The sequence below is a fragment of the Mya arenaria genome, chromosome 9 (assembly GCF_026914265.1).
Source record: "Mya arenaria isolate MELC-2E11 chromosome 9, ASM2691426v1".
Classification (NCBI taxonomy): domain Eukaryota; kingdom Metazoa; phylum Mollusca; class Bivalvia; order Myida; family Myidae; genus Mya; species Mya arenaria.
Window position 1 is genome coordinate 34,768,551 of NC_069130.1, and position 22,215 is coordinate 34,790,765.

The following is a 22,215-nucleotide window of genomic DNA, read 5'->3' on the forward strand; positions in this document are numbered from 1 at the left end:
AATTTCAATATTTTTAAAACACCCCCGTTTTTTGCACATTCCCGTTTAGACGTTAGGGATTGGAAGAATCCCGTATAACACGTCTATTATTTTAGACTAGTGTGTGTGTGTGTGTGTGTGTGTGTAAGCTTATTTATACTCGCACTCGGGCCTTGCCCATTCGGTGAGTGCTCCGTTAAGATTGTTAGTCATTTTAGGTTTTTGGAGCATAGTGCACAGACAGAATGTAACCCTGGTTAGAGCTACCCTGGTTCTTTAACATGCATCAGTGTATAGCACTGTCACATGGGACCCCCATTTGACATCCCTCCCGGAAGACGATTAGTTTTTTTTTAATGATGCGACAGGGGATCAAACCTGGGACCCCTGGATTGATAGTCAAGTGTGTTACCTCAAGACGACGGATCTGCACGTGACACCTGATACTAGTGCATGGCCTATATACAGCTAAATTAATGCACAACTACATGCATGTAAAGGTGTAGATAATCAATTCAGGTGTTGATAAAATTGATTTTGAGTAAAATCCTGTAGGGTTGATATTAAAAAATATTTTATTCAAAAGATTAAAATTAGGATAAAATAAAAAGACAAAGTTCTAAATCAATATGCCATTTTAAATTGGGGATGTTTGGACTAGGGGAAGTTTTGACGTTATACTGTAACCTGCAATCTGACTTGAATTGGTATGAAATGTTATTGTACAAAGGACAGAAAGTTTGAAATGTTTTGAGTACGAAACAACCGGAAGTCAATATACTGAACTGTCAAAATAAACATTAAACTAAAATCTTGATGATGTAAGCTCCTGTTCAGATATCTAATTTTAATACAGTTTCAGAGTGTAAGTTGAATGTTTTTGGTAATTGCCCTCATGCTTTGTAGGTAAATTAAATCTGAGACAATGCAATGAGTGTACTGGGCAGCAATTGCAATATTTCGCCACCAATTGTTTATTATTAATATGCTACAAAATACATGTTTGTATGCATGAATCTCTATAAGATACCCAGACAAACGTTACTATTTATAAATAAACATATATTATCCAATATAATCAATATATATGGTATGAGATCCTAGTGGAACTAGGGCCTAAAATAAAGAAAATTCTTGTTTGGAGTAACGCGACCGACCCATAAAAATCGTTGCCGACTCAAATTTTTTTTTGGCATTTTGATCCGCAATTTTTTTTTTCAACGCCTTTCCGCTACTATTTTCTGTTTCTGCTCTGTTCTCTGTTTCGGTTCTTTTCGATTTGTAGACACACTCGTAGAGCTTCGGTTTTTATCGCTGATCGCAATGAGCGTTTCGAAAACATGGCTGACTGCAAGTTTGTCGAACGTGAACCGAACGAAATTACGTTTTGTGTGACAATAAATTACTTAAATAAAAAATTAAAACAACTTTGTAAGAAAATTCAATGTCGACTACACATGGTACGATGTATTTGATATTTTAATGGAGAATGATGAAACAATCCCGGAGAGCTACTACGACAACTTCGAAAAAATGTCAAAAATAACGGTCTCGTCAAAGCCCTCAGAGACTGCAACAGAAAAATTTAGTCCACATTCATATGACAGGATTTCAGTCTTAATTGACTTTGATAAAACTTTAAAATATGTAACAATTGACATTGAAGACCCATCTAGTAGTAACCAATCAGAAGTTAAGATGTTTGTTGTTCAAAAGTTTATTACAATGCCTTGAATAACTAGTGTTATGTAGTGAATGTACTGTACACAAGATCCAGTTGTCGTTGGAGAAAAAAAACAAAAACAAAAAAACCTACCTACCTACCCACCTTAAAAAATCTGGGTAGGGTTACTCCAAACAAGAAATTTTTTAAGGTTGGCCTAGAGTGGATGCTCTAGTATACCTATTCTCTTCGGCTACAAGCTGAAGTTTTTTAATGGTTCTAAACTTAATGTGGAATTAAAGCAGTTTCTGTCATATTGTCAGCGAATTGCAGATGCTGAGACATTATCAAAAACTTGATTTATGAGCCTTTTTTAATTATTGAATCATATTTTGACCCAGAAGACTTTAGGACTAAATCTTCAAGCTGACAATCGTATCTTATGACATTAATAAGTTAATACATGTAGACAGATGAGAATGATGTTGCGTTGTTGGTTTAGTTCTTACAACAACCTGCGGAATGGGTTAGATTCATAAGATCTCAAATGGAGTTACATGTTTATTCATTCATACCCAAGCATCAAGTGAAATACAATACTACACTCTACAGGCATAGCTATATAGGAAACAATAGAGAAATATGCTGTAGTTACAAGTATATAAAGAATTGTGTCCCTTAGATACATTAAGATTAAGAATGTAACATCTCTCTTCTTTTAAAAAGAATTAGTAAATTTATGAAGAACACATTTAATCTAAAGTAATTTGGTCAACACCCTAGCTTATCATTATTTTCAGCTGAGCAGAAAATCTTCTTGACAGATTAATTGTTCCAGCAGAGTGTATCTGGAAATTAATGAGAATTTCTTCTAACTAAATGTTAACAGTTCAGATAAGGACACTTGAATCCTCCCCGAAATGTCATCTGAAAGTGTATTGTTTTCATACAGCAGATAGCTGTTGATATATCCAATTAACATTGTAGAAATATTGTCCACAAATATCACTTTCACACGGTTACAGAATATAGGCGATTATGAATTTCCTTCACAGCACAGAATATTGAAGAAAAGTTTTACATTTGAAACATATTGAAGTATCACAAATATATATGTACAACATAACACAAAACACATCATAAATCAGTTCAAAGATCCAACCTTTGAGGTACTTTGACCTGTCTTCCTGATCTAGTGATGTACATGTTAGAATTTTGATCAGTATTGCCAGCAGCATCAGTTGGTGCTGATGGTTGTTGTTGTTGCGACTGAGTGTTATCATGAGAAAAGTTTTGCTCTGATTGATTTTGTATGTTTCTGTCACTGTCATGTTGTGATTGATCAGTTAGACGAATGTCATTGCCATTGCATGGATGTGTATCTATGATTTGAAATGGTTTTTCATTTGTCTTCAACAAATGTTTTCTGTTTCGTCTATAGACACCACCATCATTAGTTTCAACAATGTATGATCTGTCATGCACTTGTTTCCTAACAATTGCCTGTTTCCAGTGTTTACCTTGTTTGATTCTAATTGTTTCTCCTTGTGACAATTGTGTGAGTGGCTTGGCAGATTTATCAAACCATGTCTTTGATTTGATTTTGACATTTTGCTTTTGATTTCTTGCCTATTTTGAACTTTCGGCTCAAGGTTTTTGCGTGTTACTGGCAAAATAGACCTAGTCTCCCTACTCATTAGTAATTGTACTGGTGATTTGCCACATGAAAGCGGTGCATTTCTGTATTCGAGAACTGCAAGATACGGATCTTTGTTATCTTGTAGAGATTTTGTGAAAATCTTTTTGATTGTTTGAATACATCTTTCAGCAACGCCGTTGCCTTGTGAGTGTAACGGCGATGACGTAACATGTTCAAAATCCCATTCTCTAGCAAATTTGTCAATTTCCTGACTGCAATATTGTCCTGCATTGTCACTAATGACTTTTGAGGGTATTCCATGTGTAGCAAAATAGCCCTTCAATTTGTGAATAACCGTGTCAGTTCTCATATTTCTGAGTAACCCGCATTCAAAATGTCTGCTATACAGATCAACTACAACAATGTAGTTACTGTCATTCCAGTGAAAAATATCAGTAGCCACAACTTCCCATGGCCTGCTGGGAATCTGATTAGGAATCATTGGTTCCTTGACATTGGAGTTTCTGTGTTCAAGACATATGGGACAATTGAGTACTTTGTTCTTTATATCTTTGGTCATATTGGGCCAAAACATTACACTTCTTGCACGCTGAGTGCATTTCTCTATGCCTAAGTGTGAATCATGAACTGTGTCCAGCATCATATGTCTCAAATCTTTGGGAATTATGACATTGTTTCCTTTTAACAAAAAATTGTCAATGACTGTTAGTTCGTCTCTGAAATTCCAATATTGTAAAATACTATTTCGACAGTTCTGTCTCTTATCAGGCCAACTACAATGTGATCCCGGATCATGTCATCAAACTGTCCTCTGGATATTCACATTCTTTAATGAGTAATCTCAAGTCTGTAACAAACTGTTCAAACGATTCGCCATCTTTTTGTATTTTCATTTTGAAAATGTATCTTGAATATATACGGTTTGATTTTGGTTTACAATAGTTCTCAAACTGGTTGTAGAAGTATGTAAGATCTTTTTGTTGATCGTCTGTTGGTCTCCAAGTGCTAAAAATGGAACGACCTTTTTCTCCAACCCACAGCATTAGGTAATTACACTTCACTTCTTGTGATTGTTCCTTTAGAGGACCCTTAAACATAAAGTAGGAATGTGACTTGAATGACTTGAATGACTGTGACAAATCCCTGCTGTCCCAGTCCATTTTGGGTGTTTGTCCTTGCATATTGTTAAAGCTTGCCATTTTGTTAGAATGAGCTTCACAATTACAATTTAATTATTCCATTTAATTTCAATTTAATCCATAAGAATCAGTTCAGCCACTTCTGACACCATGTTGCGTTGTTGGTTTAGTTCTTACAACAACATGCGGAATGGGTTAGATTCATAAGATCTCAAGGAGTTACATGTTTATTCATTCATACCCAAGCATCAAGTGAACTGAATAACTACAATAGAGAAATATGCTGTAGTATATAAAGAATTGTGTCCCTTAGATACATTAAGATTAAGAATGTAACAATGAGCACCTGAAGACTGCACTTATTTGGTTAAACATTGGTGCCTGACTGCCTGTTTGAACCAAAAATATATCATCCTCCTTGTATTATGGCCAATATTTTGTCTGTTGATAACATTGACTGATCTTTCTCAGATTGCTGAGAATCATGGGGAGACCTACCTAGATAAGTGCCGCCAGTTTGCCACCAACTTTATGGCCTTCAAAAAGTCTGCAGCCAAGGGCTTGGTGACCATCCCAGCATTTGTAGAGCCAGCGCCATCCCAAGGCACCGCTGGTTCATGAAAGTGTACCAGCTGGACGTCATTTCAAGACTTTGACTATGAGCTGGCAGAGTTGAAGTTGGTTACTGGGAACATACTTTAAATAGACTCTACTAAGAAAATTACAAATAAGCTTTCAGGTAAGCTACAGATTGGTTTTGTTTTTGGCTACCACATTTATTTATGTAATTTTTGAATGATTTTTCAATGTAATAAGATTTATAATGATTGTATAGTTATGAGCTTAAAGAATAAACACAGTAGTTAAACGATCCTTTCAACCATGAAGGGTGAGTTGATGTTTCAGTACATGATGTCAAAATAAAGCCAAATCAGTTATTACAAGTTTAAAATCATACATAGAGAACAATGTATCAAAATTACTCCAGCATAAGATTTTTCATACAATTGCTTGGGATTGTACTTTGTTTTGCGCGGAAGATTCATACTGTTTCTAGCGTATGCTAAGTTATAATTCAGCATTTTATATTGCAGGTTCAAGTAGAGGTACAGCGATGTGGGCCACAAACGTGGGGAATGAGCATGGTCAGGTGCTCCTGTCAGTGCTCACTGAAGGCGAGGGGGAAGAGATAAAAGATGCTGGACGGCATTGTGTCCAGGTACAGGAATGCTGTGGCCGGCAGTGTGTAACAAAATACTTTGATGCCTGGCCATTCCTTCATGTGAAGTACGTAGTCTATGGCACATTATATCAGTTGCTCTTGAAGTAGAGTTGGTAGAGTGTTAGACTCTCAACTCTGAGGTTGTGAGTTTGAGCCTCAGCCTGGCCATATATTTTGGGTTGGGATTGGTCATGAAATAATTTCTTTGGCCATTCTCCCCTTACCTCTTATTCAAGTAGGGCAGTTGTCAGTAACTGGCATAAGTACATGTATGTGCACTTATTATTGGAATACTGCTAAAAATAGTTTAGCGAAGCTTGACCAGAAAAAGTGTGAGTAGGTTAACCCACTGCTGTTGTATGACTAAAAAACTGTTAAATACAGCAAAAAATTGCAAACAAACAGTACATTTGTATGTTGTGTGTGTTGTGATTTTTTGGGTTACTTAACAACAACCCTGGCAGTGGCAGTTCTTATACAGTATAATACTTAAAGTTCATGGAAACATGACTTGCACACAATATTTCTTAAATTGGAAAGTGTTGGATCTGTTGCATAGGGTAAATTGATAAAACAGTCTAATGGAGGAAAAGAGTGAAGGCAAGTGCTTGGAAATTCATTTGCTCACAGTTATACAGAAGTAGAATTTTCGTGGTATAGTTTGTTTGGTATATTTATGGAATTTACCTTCACCATTTCAGCCTTGACACATGGCACTTCATTCCGCGGTTTCCAAACGGATGCACCACAGACAAACACCAACTCTATGGCCCCTTCATGGCAAGGCTTAGTTGTTGCATGTTTAAGATAGATGAAGACGACTATGCCCGTCAGTTGAGGGCCAAGAGAGAAGAACTTTTACTTCAGGGTGTTCCAAATCCCTCCGAAAATGACGTTATTCAACCTATCTCCCCGGATGAAGTGAGTCGCCACTGCAAGCGTGCAACTAGGGGCACAAAAGAAACAACAAAACACATCACAGACTTGATTGCGCCATTGGGAGGTGAAAGAGGTAAATTTATTATTTTTAGCTCAACTATTTGAAGAATAAGGAGAGCTATACTACTCACAAAAGTGTCAGCGTCACCCCTTGGTTAAGGTTTTGCGTGCAAGCACACATACCGTAGGTTAATATCTCAGCAAGTACTTGAGGTACTGCATTGAGACTTTATACAATGGTACCCAACCATCCAACCTACTTAATTAACCAAGTTTGATAACTCTACTTTGCATTTAATGCCAATAATAGGCCTTTATTATTTGATTTAAAAATTCTGGTTAAGGTTTTGCGTGCAAGCACACATAGGTTAATATCTCAGCAACTGCTTGAGTTATTGCATTGGGACTTGATACAATGGTACTCAACCATCCAACCTACTTAATTAACCAAGATAGATAACTCTAGTTTGCATTTAATGCAAATAATAGGCCTTTATTATTTGACTTAGAAATTCTGGTTAAGGTTTTGCGTGCAAGCACACATAGGTTAATATCTCAGCAACTACTTGAGGTATTGCATTGAGACTTGATACAATGGTACTCAACCATCCAACCTACTTAATTTACCAAGTAAGGTAACTCTAGTGTGCAGTTAATGCAAATAATTGCCCTTAATTTGACTCAGAAATTCTGGTTAAGGTTTTGCATGTAAGCACACATAGGTTAATATCTCAGCAATTACTGGATGAATTGTATTGACACTTTATAAAATGGTACTCAACCATCCAATCTACTTAAATAACCAAGTAAGATAACTCTAGTTTGCATTAAATTCAAATAATGGCCCCTTTTTTATTCAATGCTTCAGCAAATACATCATGTATTGCATGAAACTTTACACACAGGCTCCCAACCATTTAACCTTCTTATTTAATCAAGTAAGATAACTCTATCTTTCATATTATATAATTTTTGCCCCTTTATTATTAAATTAGAAATTCTGGTTAAGGTCATGCATGTTAGCACACATAGAATAATATCTCAGGAACTACTTGATGTATTGCATTGAGACTTTATACAATGGTATTCAACCACCCAACCTACTTGAATAATCAAGTTAGATAACTGTGTTTTGCAAATAATGGCCCATTATTATTACACTTAAAAATTCTGGTTAAAATTTTGCATGTTACCACATTTATGTTAATATCTCCGCACATCATGTATTGCATTGAAAGCTAATCTAACAGTGATCCATGCATGTTTCACCAAAACTTTTCAATCCTTACACTGAAAAGCGGCGGAGTAGTCGAGCGCGCTGTCTCTGTGACAGCTCTTGTTTTATTTTTATGTAATCGTATAATATCCACATAGCTTTACATTAATGGTAGTTTGACTGCCCAGGACAACTAAATTAGTATGTCGGACTGGTAGAGTGTAACATTTCCTAGTCCAATGGGACAAGTAAAACATTTCCTAGTCCAATGGGACAAGTGAAATTCTCACCCAAGACCATTTAATTTTAAAGAGGTATTGTCAATACGGTACAATTCTTCATTTAATTAAGATTTCATGAAAAACCATGTTGCACTATCACTATTCACTTTTCAACTAAAACCGGGTTATTAGAATGAGGTTGTCGTTGGTCGGCGGGTGGGCGGGCGGGCCGTCGTCAAACTTTGGTTTCCTGTTCAATAACTTTAGTTAGCATTGACAGATATTGATGAAACTTGGTGTGTAGGTAGCTTATGGAAAGAGCTAGCTTGGGATTGCTTTTGAGGCGGGTGGGGCTAAGGTCAAGGTCACTGTTACTAAAAATAGAAAAAAATGGTTTTTGCCCAATAACTGAATTTAGCATTGATAGATATCGACGAAACTTGGTGTGTAAGTTGCTTATGTGAAGAGCTAGCTTGGGATTTCAAAAATGGTCAAGGTCTGTTACTTAAAATAGAAAAATGGTTTCTGCCCAATAACTTCAGTTAGCATTGACAGATACTGATGAAACTTGGTGTGTAGGTAGCTTATGTTCAGAGCTAGCTTGGGATTGCTTTTAAGGGGGTGGGGCTAAGGTCAAGGTCGCCTGTTTCTAAAAATAGAAAAATGGTTTCTGCCCAATTACTTTAGTTAGGATTGATATATATTGACGAAAGTCGGTGTGTAGGTAGCTTGGGATTGCTATTGAGGTGGGTGGGGGGCTATGGTCAAGGTCACTGTTACTTAAAATAGAAAAATGGTTTCTGCCCAATAACTTTAGTTAGCATTGACCGATATTGATGAAACTTGGTGTGTAAGTTGCTTATGTGAAGAGATAAATGGTTTCTGCCCAATAACTTTAGTTAGCATTGATCGATATTGATGAAACTTGGTGTGTAAGTTGCTTATGTGAAGAGATAGCTTGGGATTGCTTTTGAGTTGTGAGGGGCTAAGGTCAAGGTCACTATTACTTAAAATAGAAAAATGGTCAAGGTCACTGTTACTTAAAATAGAAAAATGGTTTCTGCCCAATAACTTTAGTTAACATTGACCGATATTGATGAAACTTGGTGTGTAGGTAGCTTATGTTCAGAGCTAGCTTGGGATTGCTTTTGAGGGGGGTGGGGCTAAGGTCAAGGTCACTGTTACTAAAAATTTAAAAATGGTGTCCGCCCAATAACTTTTGTTAGCATTGATAGATATTGATAAAACTTGGTGTGTAGGTAGCTTATGTACAGAGCTAGCTTGGGATTTCTTTTGAGGGGGGTGGAGCTAAGGTCAAGGTCACTGTTACTAAAAATAGAAAAATGGTTTCTGCCCAATAACTTTAGTTAGCATTGACCGATATTGATGAAACTTGGTGTGTAGGTAGCTTATGTACAGAGCTAGCTTGGGATTGCTTTTGAGGTGGTTGGGGCTAAGGTCAAAGTCACTGTTACTAAATATTTAAAAATGGTGTCCGCCCAATAACTTTAGTTAGCATTGATAGATATTGATTAAACTTGGTGTGTAGGTAGCTTATGTACAGACCTAGCTTGGGATTGCTTTTGAGCGGGGTGGAGCTAAGGTCAATGTCACTGTTACTAAAAATAGAAAAATGGTTTCAGCCCAATAACTTTAGTTAGGATTGATAGATATTGACAAAATTTTGTGTGTAGGTACTAGTAGCTTATGTGAAAAGCAAGCTTGGAATTTCTTTTGAGGGGGTGGGGTCAAGGTCACTGTTGCTAAAAATAGAAAAATGGTTTCTGCCCAATTACTTTAGTTAGCATTGATAGATATTGATGAAACTTAGAGCGAGGGTAGCTTATGTGAAGAGCTAGCTTGGGAGGTGGGGTCAAGGGCACTGTTCCTAAAAATAGAAAAAATGTCTTTCTGCCCAACAATTTAGTTAGAATTGATGGATAGTGATGAATCTTAGTGTGAATATAGCTTATATAAAGCTGCAGATTGAACTTGCTCATACAACAAATTAATTGGCTATAATTTCTGATTGCCCATAACAAAAACCTGGTTTCGTCGCATTGCGGTGCTTCTAGTATTTTACCTGGTGTGCAATTTGACGAGTGATGTCATGTGCGCTTGTTATCTATCGATAAATTCTTTTAAATCTTTCAAATTTTATCAATAAGCATGCAGAGAGGAATACTAGAACAAGCTAACTTTTGGTTCAGGCAAGTGCTTTTTGTTGCTACTCGTCCGACTAGACTAGTGGCTTCAAAGGTTAATGTTAAGCTCTGATCCATCAAATTGGCTTTTCTCATTTGAATAGCGTTGAAACTTGCCCCTGCTAGTGAACATAAAAGTCATTACAATACAAAAGTATTACTTTTAAATTTGGTAGGGCTGGACACTAGTGGAGTACCCCTGATAGATTCTATCAAGATTTCTGACATCTGGGCCAAGCAGAGTCAACATGTTGCCTGCCTTCAGGACCCTCCAGGTGCCAGACTTTACAGACAGGTCTCCACTGTGAAGAAAGGAGGAATATAGCTGCCAGTATGCAGGTGCGCTAGAGGATCTACTTCCCTAGAGAACTTTCATCTGCACATGGCCAGGTTCATTCCAGGTATGAAAATCTTAAATTGAAGCACTTGTTTATAATATTGTCACAGTGTATGTGCTGTCAACAATGGCTTAGTAGGTAATGCGCCTGGCTACTAAAGTCAGGTTCAATGGTTGGTTCAAGTCACACTCAGGGCAGCAACCTTTTTGCATAGTGATTGATCCTTGACATTGAGTCTGAGGACCATTTGTCTATCACTGATTCATGGTGAGGAAGCTGTTGGCCGATCATACAGAGTGTTTAGTAGGTAGGCATCAAGAGCTTTAAATAAAATCAAACCAATATATTAAGTAAACTTGTTCTGCATTATACTCCTAAATCCTTTCTTGAATGATAAGTGACAAACATGTAGATGTTAGTAACATCAATAACATCAATAACATTATTTAAGTAGCCTCCAGATCATTAAGTGGCCATATGAAAACATGCAATATCTTACAAGATTGAACTCTGAATTCCTGTTCAGGTGTTGATTTTGCTTATTAGGTACATATGAAATATGTGCCTAGATCCATTAACTCAATTCTTTAAACATATTGCAGGAACTCTTGCAAAGGACACAAGCTTTCAAGTCTACCTTCTGGACAGTATCTTCAGGTGGAATGCAGACAGGGCTGCTGAGACTGTTGCTAGTAACAGCCAGGCAACTGTCATGCCAAGGACCTACAGTGGTCCCGTGAAGCACCAGACCAACATGCTCTGGCAGGATCTTTGCGGGAAGCCATTCTTCCCAAATTTTAAACCACATGGGAAGTATACAGGTATGTGTAAATGAATTCAATGACCCCATCTAATATTATTTTAAATAAATAAGAACATTTTAAATTTATGGGGGGCCTCCTTGGCCAAGTGGTTAAGGCTGCTGACTTCAAAATCAAATTCCCCATATGACCTGTGTCGGTGTGAAGTTAAACTCGGACAAAATGAACAAAACAAAACCGAAACAGAAAAAAATGTGAAATATATGTTAATTACGTCATCAAAGGTTCAGGGTGAGCTATAAGTATTGGTTGGTAGTCCAGCCTCAGCATTTTGGATGACATGTGTTTCAGGATTACTCCCAACTTGGCCTGTAGTTTTCATGCACGGATCTATCCCAGGTTTGTACGACTGGTTCCATTTAGCACTTTTCTCAAACAACTGGATGGATATTTATCAAACTTTATCCATATGATCTATGTATCTATGTATGAAACCTTGTTACTTTAAATTCAAATGAGTTCCCTTGAAACTGTTACAATATTAGTGTTTAGCTTTACCATGCAGGCCATAGCCCACAAGACTGTACTGAGCAACTATGAAACAAGAGGGCCAAGAATGCCCATTTCGGCTCACCTGAGTGAAATTTGTGTTAGTGATGATGCTAGAGTAGGTGAAATATAGCAAATTGTGTCAATCAAGGTCACAAAGTCTTGACTAAATGTGAATGTGGATGGACGATATACAGCGGACATTCATCAATCCTAATTGCTCATTATGAACTACTGAAAAATTTGTTATGGACTTTTTATGGTCTAGACCTTTTCTTCAAATGTCAATACTCAGTGAAAAGACAGGTTCCTTATCATACTACATGTCCTTCCAAGATGATTTTACAGATAAGCCACATGTTCCAGTAAAAGATGCTAACAATTAAAATAAATCAGCACTTTAAACCAAGAAATTTGTCACTTTCTGTCATAAAAAGTTCCCTCGAGTCCTCTCCATCCATTTCTATTAATTCCGTCAACTTGCATATCCTTGGATTCAATCCATGTTTTGTCATCTGCATCTATAAATTTTTTATGATGTTACAATAGGAAAGTTAATGGTTTTAAAACTATTAATCCAAGCAATACTTAATCATATAATCAATATCCAAGTAGTATCATTCCACAATGTTTCGGACATGTTAAAATTATGAATTAAATATTGATAATAGATTATAAGTGGAGTAAAGTATTGAATAAAATTTCAAGTTATGAAATGTATTCAGTGAGGTTATAGATCCAAAAACGCATTAATTGTTTTCTTAAAAATTATTGCTAAACCAAAATTTTCCTCTGCTTTTACAAGGGCTTGGAACCTTCTTGTGTTGCCATTATGTCACATAAGCATCGAACGTCTTTGCCATATGGGATTTAAAAGCACACAAGGCAGCATTAAAATATTTTTTTACACTGATCAAATGTCCAAAAAGAAAGTTAAATTTTACACTGTTTCTAAAATGTCCAAAAGTATGTTCAATTTTGCACTGTTTTTAAAATTTCTAAAAAGAATATTATAATGTTCTTTCTGTCTGCAAGCTATCCTGTCACAATGAGTAACGTGCATGTATGAGAATTGAAATGAAATTAAACATTTTTCTTCTTTAATTTCCTTCTTTCGTTCATTTGTTGTTGTGTGACATTCTTTTATTCTTCAAAGGTGATGGTTTCCGAATTTGTACAAAATATGTTAAACATGAAAAGATTTATGGTTTTTAGATTTTTTTTCGATTTTGTCCACATTTGCTGCATTTTATATATTCAGGAATCTTGTAGGATCTTGGCCTTTTTTTGAAGGTGTTTTTGTTGTTTGAGTTGTTGATGCTGGTAATGTTGGAAGGTTTGAGGGTGGACCAGGAAGGATGAACAATTGCTGCTGCTCCATTATGACAGGACATCTGAGTATTGTGGTTTTCTAGTGCTGGCATAATTGATGGCTTTTGAAATGTAAACATTGGTGCCTCACTAGAAGGCAGCACTACAGGTTTCTGACGGGCCTCAGGCAAGCCACTGGCTGTCATTGGAGGCTTTGGCATATCTTTTCCCTGCAATAGGATCTTATGCTCTTGCTCCTTTTCCTCCTTGTTGTACCTGAAATTCAAACGTTACACAAAATTAGAGACTGTTATAAAAAAGTCAACCAATAATCAAAGACCCATTCACATCCTGCTCAGAAACTCTGAAATTGCTTTTATTATTATTTTTGTTAAATGGCTGTCATTGGAGGCATGTACATGATTATTCCCTGCAAGAGGTTCATCTGTTCTTGCTCCTTGACCTCGTTGTTGTACCTGAACTACAAACGTTACAAAAAATTATAGAATATTATAAAAAAAATCAACCAATAATCAATGACCAATTCACATCCTACACAGAAACTCTGAAATTGCTTTTATTGTGTTTTTTATTCAATGAAGATATCTTAGAAGTTTTGTACAATTGAGACAACTAAAACTATCACTGATGGTGATGAATGTACACCTCACAGGCACTGACAAAACTGCAATTTGACGCACACAAAAATCAAAGTCAATAACGTAGAATTTTGGTTTTCTGAAAGAACATAACATGTACCTTGCACAACTAATAACGATACTGATCATCTGTGTGATGTTTCAGTAAATTGTATCTATGGGTTCAGGAGATAAGGCACACACAAGATTGCATATGCAGACTCTTTGTATTTAGTAAAGTAACAAAATAAAAAGTCCTATAACTCTACAGAATATTTTTTGCAAAAACTTAACATGCCCCATGCACAACTAGGGTTACAACTGATCCCTTGAGTAAAGATTCATTGAATTGTGTCAAGGGGATGAGGAGGTATAGTATGCCCAAGATTGTGTCTATAGTATATATAGTTACAAAAACAACTCTGCAATTTTTTTTGCAAAAACCTTACAAGACCCATGCACAACAATGGTTACTACTGATAACTTGTGTGAAGTTTCATTACATTGTGTTAAGTGGATGAGGAGATATAGTGCGCTCAAGATTTCGTGAACAGATGGACAGACAGAGAACCTGAAACCATTAAACACGCTTTTCAACTTTGATGTGCATGGGTACAATAATGATTCATGGAGCTTGAATTTTATTTTCATTACTTACCACTGCTGTAGTGTTGTTGTTTTTTATTTAGCAAAGGCAGTTGTATCTCTGTCCTCTGCATGGCCTTTTGTGACTTGACAACAACCTGTCGGATGTTGTGGAAAGCCCTGAGGACAAGACGTCATCTAGTCCATACACGTCCCTAATGCTTCTGGTCGCCAGGAAAGATCTTCAACAGATGCTCACATGCGGCCTCTGTGTATCTGTTGCAGTTTGGCCACTGCGCTGGACTTCGGTTGGGTCCTAGGAGAACTCTGAGGGAGTGGAAATGATAAAAACTGTGTAATTAAAATTGACAAGGAATAAGATATTATATTCATATACAAGTTTCAGTCATACAAGAAGAATCAAGATATAACTAATGCAGAATATCTGCCATCACTTTTTATCATAGATAAGAAGGATTTTACATCAGCACATTCATTTGCTTATAACAACCTACTTAGATATCTCATGTTATGCCGGTCAAATAACAATAGGATTGGTGGTACTTAGGCCAAAAAAAATCTGTGTATCTGCTTACGTATCAACGCCTTCATACTAAAATTAAAAATGTTAAAAGAAACTCAATCCCTACCCTACCTAACGTTTTTAGACTGTTGTCCGAAACACAGAATTATTATTTTAGCCTTGAATGACCACTAACTTTCCAATTTTCTTATAGGCTTACATCACAATATGTTCCTACTAACTTAGTGATACTCTCCACCCCTGGAGCAACATGTTTCCGTCTTCGACGAAACTTCCCTGACCATTGCTTCTTTGTGTAGCTCCTTGGAAAGTTGGCCTTTTTCTTTTCAAAACTTGGCAACTGTTCCCACAGGTAGATGAGCTGCTGAAACTTGTTGTCACGAAGAGCCCTCTCATCCCGCAGCTCAACTAGGAATTTGGCAAGGTGATCAAATGTCCAAAAAGAAAGTTAAATTTTACACTGTTTCTAAAATGTCCAAAAGTATGTTCAATTTTGCACTGTTTTTAAAATTTCTAAAAATAATATTATAATGTTCTTTCTGTCTGCAAGCTATCCTGCCACAATGGAGTAACGTGCATGTATGAGAATTGAAATAAAATTAAACATTTTTCTTCTTTAATTTCCTTCTTTCGTTCATTTGTTGTTGTGTGACATTCTTTTATTCTTCAAAGGTGATGGTTTCCGAATTTGTACAAAATATGTTAAACATGAAAGAGTTATGGTTTTTAGATTTTTTTTCGATTTTGTCCACATTTGCTGCATTTTATATATTCAGGAGTCTTGTAGGATCTTGGCCTTTTTTTTGAAGGTGTTTTTGTTGTTTGAGTTGTTGATGCTGATAATGTTGGAAGGGTTGAGGGTGGTCCAGGAAGGATGAACAATTGCTGCTGCTCCATTATGACAGGATATCTGAGCATTGTGGTTTCTGGTGCTGGCATAATTGGTGGCAGTACTGGTTGAACGGAGACGGATGGCTCTGGGACATAGGTAGGCATTTTCCTCTTCCGATTCGCCCTCATATGCGCTAGGCCAGCAGTACAGCAGGGTTTTGAAATGTAAACATTGGTGCCTCACTAGAAGGCAGCACTACAGGTTTCTGACGGGCCTCAGGCAAGCCACTGGCTGTCATTGGAGGCTTTGGCATATCTTTTCCCTGCAATAGGATCTTATGCTCTTGCTCCTTTTCCTCCTTGTTGTACCTGAAATACAAACGTTACACAAAATTAGAGACTGTTATAAAAAGTCAACCAATAATCAAAGACCAATTCACATCCTGCTCAGAAACTCTGAAATTGCTTTTATTATTATTTTTGTTAAATGACTGTCATTGGAGGCATGTACATATTTATTCCCTGCAAGAGGATCTTCTGTTCTTGCTCCTTGACCTCGTTGTTGTACCTGAAATACAAACGTTACAAAAAATTATAGAATATTATTAAAAAAATCAACCAATAATCAATGACCAATTCACATCTTATACAGAAACTCTGAAATTGCTTTTATTGTGTTTTTTATTCAATGAAGATATCTAAGAAGTTTTGTACAATTGTGACAACTAAAACTATCACTGATGGTGGTGAATGTACACCTCACAGGCACTGACAAAGTACACTGCAATTTGACGCACACAAAAATCAAAGTCAATAACGTAGAATTTTGGTTTTCTGAAAGAACATAACATGTACTTTGCACAACTAATAACGATACTGATCACCTGTGTGATGTTTCAGTAAATTGTATCTATGGGTTCAGGAGATAAGGCACACACAAGATTGCATATGCAGACTCTTTGTATTTAGTAAAGTAACAAAATAAAAAGTCCTATAACTCTACAGAATATTTTTTTGCAAAAACTTAACATGCCCCATGCACAACTAGGGTTACAACTGATCCCTTGAGTAAAGATTCATTGAATTGTGTCAAGGGGATGAGGAGGTATAGTATGCCCAAGATTGTGTCTATATAGTATATATAGTTACAAAAACAACTCTGCAATTTTTTTTGCAAAAACCTTACAAGACCCATGCACAACAAGGATTACTACTGATAACTTGTGTGAAGTTTCATTACATTGTGTTAAGTGGATGAGGAGATATAGTGCGCTCAAGATTTCGTGAACAGATGGACAGACAGAGAACCTGAAACCATTAAACACGCTTTTCAACTTTGATGTGCATGGGTACAATAATGATTCATGGAGCTTGAATTTTATTTTCATTACTTACCACTGCTGTAGTGTTGTTGTTTTTTATTTAGCAAAGGCAGTTGTATCTCTGTCCTCTGCATGGCCTTTTGTGACTTGACAACAACCTGTCGGATGTTGTGGAAAGCCCTGAGGACAAGACGTCATCTAGTCCATACACGTCCCTAATGCTTCTGGTCGCCAGGAAAGATCTTCAACAGATGCTCACATGCGGCCTCTGTGTATCTGTTGCAGTTTGGCCACTGCGCTGGACTTCGGTTGGGTCCTAGGAGAACTCTGAGGGAGTGGAAATGATAAAAACTGTGTAATTAAAATTGACAAGGAATAAGATATTATATTCATATACAAGTTTCAGTCATACAAGAAGAATCAAGATATAACTAATGCAGAATATCTGCCATCACTTTTTATCATAGATAAGAAGGATTTTACATCAGCACATTCATTTGCTTATAACAACCTACTTAGATATCTCATGTTATGCCGGTCAAATAACAATAGGATTGGTGGTACTTAGGCCAAAAAAAATCTGTGTATCTGCTTACGTATCAACGCCTTCATACTAAAATTAAAAATGTTAAAAGAAACTCAATCCCTACCCTACCTAACGTTTTTAGACTGTTGTCCGAAACACAGAATTATTATTTTAGCCTTGAATGACCACTAACTTTCCAATTTTCTTATAGGCTTACATCACAATATGTTCCTACTAACTTAGTGATACTCTCCACCCCTGGAGCAACATGTTTCCGTCTTCGACGAAACTTCCCTGACCATTGCTTCTTTGTGTAGCTCCTTGGAAAGTTGGTCCTTTTCTTTTCAAAACTTGGCAACTGTTCCCACAGGTAGATGAGCTGCTGAAACTTGTTGTCACGAAGAGCCCTCTCATCCCGCAGCTCAACTAGGAATTTGGCAAGGTGATCAAATGTCCAAAAAGAAAGTTAAATTTTACACTGTTTCTAAAATGTCCAAAAGTATGTTCAATTTTGCACTGTTTTTAAAATTTCTAAAAATAATATTATAATGTTCTTTCTGTCTGCAAGCTATCCTGCCACAATGGAGTAACGTGCATGTATGAGAATTGAAATAAAATTAAACATTTTTCTTCTTTAATTTCCTTCTTTCGTTCATTTGTTGTTGTGTGACATTCTTTTATTCTTCAAAGGTGATGGTTTCCGAATTTGTACAAAATATGTTAAACATGAAAGAGTTATGGTTTTTAGATTTTTTTTCGATTTTGTCCACATTTGCTGCATTTTATATATTCAGGAGTCTTGTAGGATCTTGGCCTTTTTTTTGAAGGTGTTTTTGTTGTTTGAGTTGTTGATGCTGATAATGTTGGAAGGGTTGAGGGTGGTCCAGGAAGGATGAACAATTGCTGCTGCTCCATCATGACAGGCTATCTGAGCATTGTGGTTTCTGGTGCTGGCATAATGGGTGGCAGTACTGGTTGACCGGAGACGGATGGCTCTGGGACATGGGTAAAACTCCTGCGCACGAGACTCTCTCGTGCTATCGAAAATTTGGAGGGACTTTGCGCACGAGGGTTCGAGCCCTGGTGCCACAATTGCAATTTTTTTTGCAAATTAAATCAGAAAAATAGCTGCTATTGTTCTTAAAATGCAATAACGCATGTGTTCCTCTTTCAACAACTTGATAAAGATTCAACACTATTTATCAAAGTATGTAAACCTCTTCTTTGTACTAATATATCAATGAGCTTGACCTTAAATCTCTGCCCCCACGATCAATGCTTGTTAATCAAATTATGCATGAGAAGGACAAATGATGGATCATAATAAGTGTATAAGAACCATTATTTAAGTCAGGTATGTGATTATGAAAAACGTTTACTAAATGAGCAATATGGATGAAAAACAATCTTAACTTAACTGATCAACACATGTTAATAGATGGAATCCTGGAAACAGAACAGCACATGTCAATAGTTGGAATCCTGGAAACAGAACAGCACATGCCAATAGTTGGAATCCTGGAAACAGAACAGTCAATAGTTGGAATCCTGGAAACAAAACAGCACATGTCAATAGTTGGAATCCTGGAAACAGAACAGCACATGTCAATAGTTGGAATCCTGGAAACAGCACAGTTGTAACCCTGGAAACAGAACACCAAATGTCAATAGTTGTAACCCTGGAAACAGAACACCAAATGTTAATAATTGTTACCCTTGAAACAGAACAACAAACAAGAAAGAAGTTTTTATAACAAATAAATTAATTAACTTAATTTTATCAGACAAATTGAAATTTAAATGAAGACATTGTTTTCCCTACATAAACAGACCGGTATTTCTTGCCTGCATCTACTGTTAAACCAAATGTTTTCCTCTGCTTTTGGCATGTTAACAGATCAAGTATTTTCGTACTAAAATGAAAATACCTGAATTGTTACAAGCCAGGGCTTGGAACCTTCTATTGTTTATGCAAAGTCACTGATACTTATATAAATGAATGAACTTATTTTATAAATAAATTTAAATGATATTATTTTATAGACAACTAGAATATTAATTTGAATTTGTCATTATAAAGTTATAAGGTGAAATATTGAAGATCTTTTTATGAGACAGTTATCAATGTTAAAGTTTTAAAGTAACTTTGCATCAGTAGGCAGCATTAAAAAATTTGGTTTATATCACTGTCACTATCAGGATACATACACAATTCACTGTCACTATCAGGATACAATACAAAATTCACTGTCACTATCATGATACAATACAAAATTCACTGTCACTATCAGGATATAATACAAAATTCACTGTCACTATCAGGATACAATACAAAATTTACTGTCACTATCAGGATATCATTTTTTTTTGCTGAATTCTGGCAGCTCTCTCATTCAGCCTCCGTGCTGTAAATTCCTCCAAAGTCTCTGTTGAAGTTTTAGCACAATGGAGTGCACCCCATAGATTTTTATGACTGACATTGTCTATAAAATCTCCACATTTTTTGCAGGTTCTGTTCACTTTGGTCTGCGTATATTTCCTCCGGACCTTGCCCTGTTCCATTTCTTTGGCTTTGATCTGTCGATATCTCTTTGTTTGGTAGTGAAGTTCTGGCTGAGCAGAAGCTGGCATAGAGCTGAGCACAGAAGCTTGTTGTGGAACCACAACAAAGAGATTTGACGCATGGCTTGCAGGTGCCAGAGGAGTTGATGCAGATTTGTGTGTTTTTCGTTTTGGCTTGACACTACCAGCGGTGTTTGAAGGAGACGTGAACAGATATTTCTCTTCCGCAGGTCCAACTTATAATTTGGCTGGAAGTGTAATGGGGGTCGGAAGAGGCAGTGGTGCTGTCATGTCCGGTTCTGGCAGTTGTAACCCCTGTGACAGCATCTTCACATTCTCTTGCCGCAGTTTATTGTTGTGCCTAAAATGAGATTTCCAAATGTAATTTTGATGGATTACTTTTTTCAGAATCAAGTTGTAACATTACATAAAAGTTTCCCTGAGAAAAAATACATTAAATTTAATTATAAGAAGTATTTTTGCAAAGTATAAATTCCACATCATACACTAAGCACTTCCTGTGTGCAAAGTAAGTAAAACAATTCAAAATGAGTATGAGTATGTTTATTTCATTTTTTCTTACCATGCCTGTAATGTCCTCTGATTTAACGAAGGGAGCTGAAGGTTTGTGGATGACATAACCATCGCGTTGTTCATGATGGTTGTCCGAATCTTATTGTACCCTTCCATTATGAGACTCCATCTCTTCTTGGTCTTCCCTTGTGAAGTGCGTGAGCCAGTGAACATCCCACACAGACGTTGAACAACAGCTTCAACATATCTGTTGCAGCCTGGCTTGGCTGCGGGGATGGAATCTGGAGCTCGAACACTTCTGCAAAGAATATAAACAGAGAATTACATTAGTTTTTATATAAATGAAAAACTGTAATATTTTAAGTGTTATTGTTTCAATCGCTGCGAACTTATAAAAATTAGCATAAACAACTTGCAGTACACTTATTCAAACATTTTACACTGCCAAGAAGTGTACCATGTGAAAAAAACATTTTTCTTAAATTATATATAATAATAATTAAATAAAAAACAACAACTTTGGTTACTTTTTGCATTTCCGCTATTATATATAAGATTGTATAAGGTGTCAAGGATCATTATATTTTTACTAACCACTCTGTGCTCTGCACCCCTGGATCAATGGTTTTCTTTGGAGCTCTGAATGTATGGCATGCCTGAGGATCGAACCGATCAGCAAAAACAGTCCGCCTTTGGTCATGTGGTGAAAGGGCATTCCAGAGTTGTATAGTCTGAGCAGCTTGCTCCGAAGACAGGAATAGATTTCCTTCAACCAAGGCAACCAAATGCTTGGCCAAGTCCTGGACTGCTGCATATCCCGGCAAATTATCTGGAACCACAGAATCCTGAAAAAACCCAGATAACATTCTCTTTTTTAACAACGATTGTGGTGGAAAGCCAGAACAAAGCTGCAAATGACACCAAATAGTTCTAAACTGTATTATTCTTCGTAAGGCCTAAAATTAATCTACTGACATTGATTAAAAGAAGAATTTAACTCAAAGTATCATTGTACATTGTAAAAAACAATATATTAAACTTACATCAAGACAAACTGGGGTCTGATTCTCGGAATTCTTCTGGGTAGCTTTAGTAACAGGAGGGCACTGTATCTCCCTTGGCTGTTCCACAGTCAAATGGTTGGCTATGTACTGAAAATCTGAAATTAAACAATTCATCTATTTATCCTTATTTATAAATGGATTAATCAGTTCATTTCTTTGTTTCTTAGTGGTCAGAATTTAGTAACTTTTACATGGTCTCATTTGTTCAATCATTTTTGAAGGACATAATTTGTCTATTTACATTTCTATTTCTCAAATTGTGACCAGTTATCTGACACGTCTAAAGACCATTTAATACTTTTAATACAACACAATCTGATGAAGAACATTGATAGTTTGTAAATTGTTAAAATATGGTTGCAAATACCATCAAACAAAGCAGATTCTTCAGCCTCTGTAAGGATGGG

At 36.4% G+C, this 22,215-nt stretch overlaps 3 protein-coding genes and 1 pseudogene across 3 annotated transcripts; 1 reads left to right on the forward strand and 3 right to left on the reverse strand.

The window, feature by feature from the left end:
* The first annotated feature begins 5,077 nt into the window (after positions 1-5,077).
* Positions 5,078-11,320, forward strand: LOC128246564 (uncharacterized). The gene is made up of 5 exons (XM_052964823.1): positions 5,078-5,180; positions 5,536-5,728; positions 6,365-6,675; positions 10,420-10,644; positions 11,184-11,320. The coding sequence occupies exons 2-4, from the start codon at positions 5,556-5,558 to the stop codon at positions 10,566-10,568; spliced, it is 633 nt and encodes a 210-aa protein (XP_052820783.1). The 5' UTR covers positions 5,078-5,180; positions 5,536-5,555; the 3' UTR covers positions 10,569-10,644; positions 11,184-11,320.
* Positions 11,321-14,409: 3,089 nt separating this feature from the next.
* LOC128245957 (uncharacterized) lies at positions 14,410-17,320 on the reverse strand. Its single transcript, XM_052964176.1, has 5 exons — positions 17,316-17,320; positions 16,312-16,368; positions 16,010-16,169; positions 15,191-15,402; positions 14,410-14,752 (listed from the first exon to the last, which is right to left on the reverse strand). Exons 1-5 carry the CDS (start codon positions 17,318-17,320, stop codon positions 14,641-14,643), a joined length of 546 nt encoding a protein of 181 aa, XP_052820136.1. The 3' UTR covers positions 14,410-14,640.
* Positions 17,107-18,099, reverse strand: LOC128245958 (uncharacterized; the record flags this gene model as incomplete). Its single annotated transcript, XM_052964177.1, has 2 exons — positions 17,107-17,449; positions 17,888-18,099. Coding segments are annotated over 2 exons (324 nt in total), but the record flags the coding sequence as incomplete, so codon positions are not given.
* Positions 18,100-19,997: 1,898 nt separating this feature from the next.
* On the reverse strand, positions 19,998-21,796 carry LOC128245959 (uncharacterized; annotated as a pseudogene).
* Positions 21,797-22,215: the final 419 nt, after the last annotated feature.

What these genes read in the sequence shown, in the direction of transcription:
- LOC128245957 (XM_052964176.1), bottom strand. An exon ending in CTCTTGCAGGGAATAAATAT is followed by an intron (nt 16,170 to 16,311) that starts GTACATGCCTCC and finishes TTTGTATTTCAG; the next exon opens with GTACAACAAGGAGGAAAAGG. An exon ending in TTACATTTCAAAACCCTGCT is followed by an intron (nt 15,403 to 16,009) that starts GTACTGCTGGCC and finishes TCTTTTTGGACA; the next exon opens with TTTGATCACCTTGCCAAATT.
- LOC128246564 (XM_052964823.1), top strand. Translation starts at nt 5,556, where the DNA reads ATGTGGGCCACAAACGTGGGGAATGAGCATGGTCAGGTGCTCCTGTCA. An exon ending in TGGCCATTCCTTCATGTGAA is followed by an intron (nt 5,729 to 6,364) that starts GTACGTAGTCTA and finishes TCACCATTTCAG; the next exon opens with CCTTGACACATGGCACTTCA. An exon ending in GCCATTGGGAGGTGAAAGAG is followed by an intron (nt 6,676 to 10,419) that starts GTAAATTTATTA and finishes TAAATTTGGTAG; the next exon opens with GGCTGGACACTAGTGGAGTA.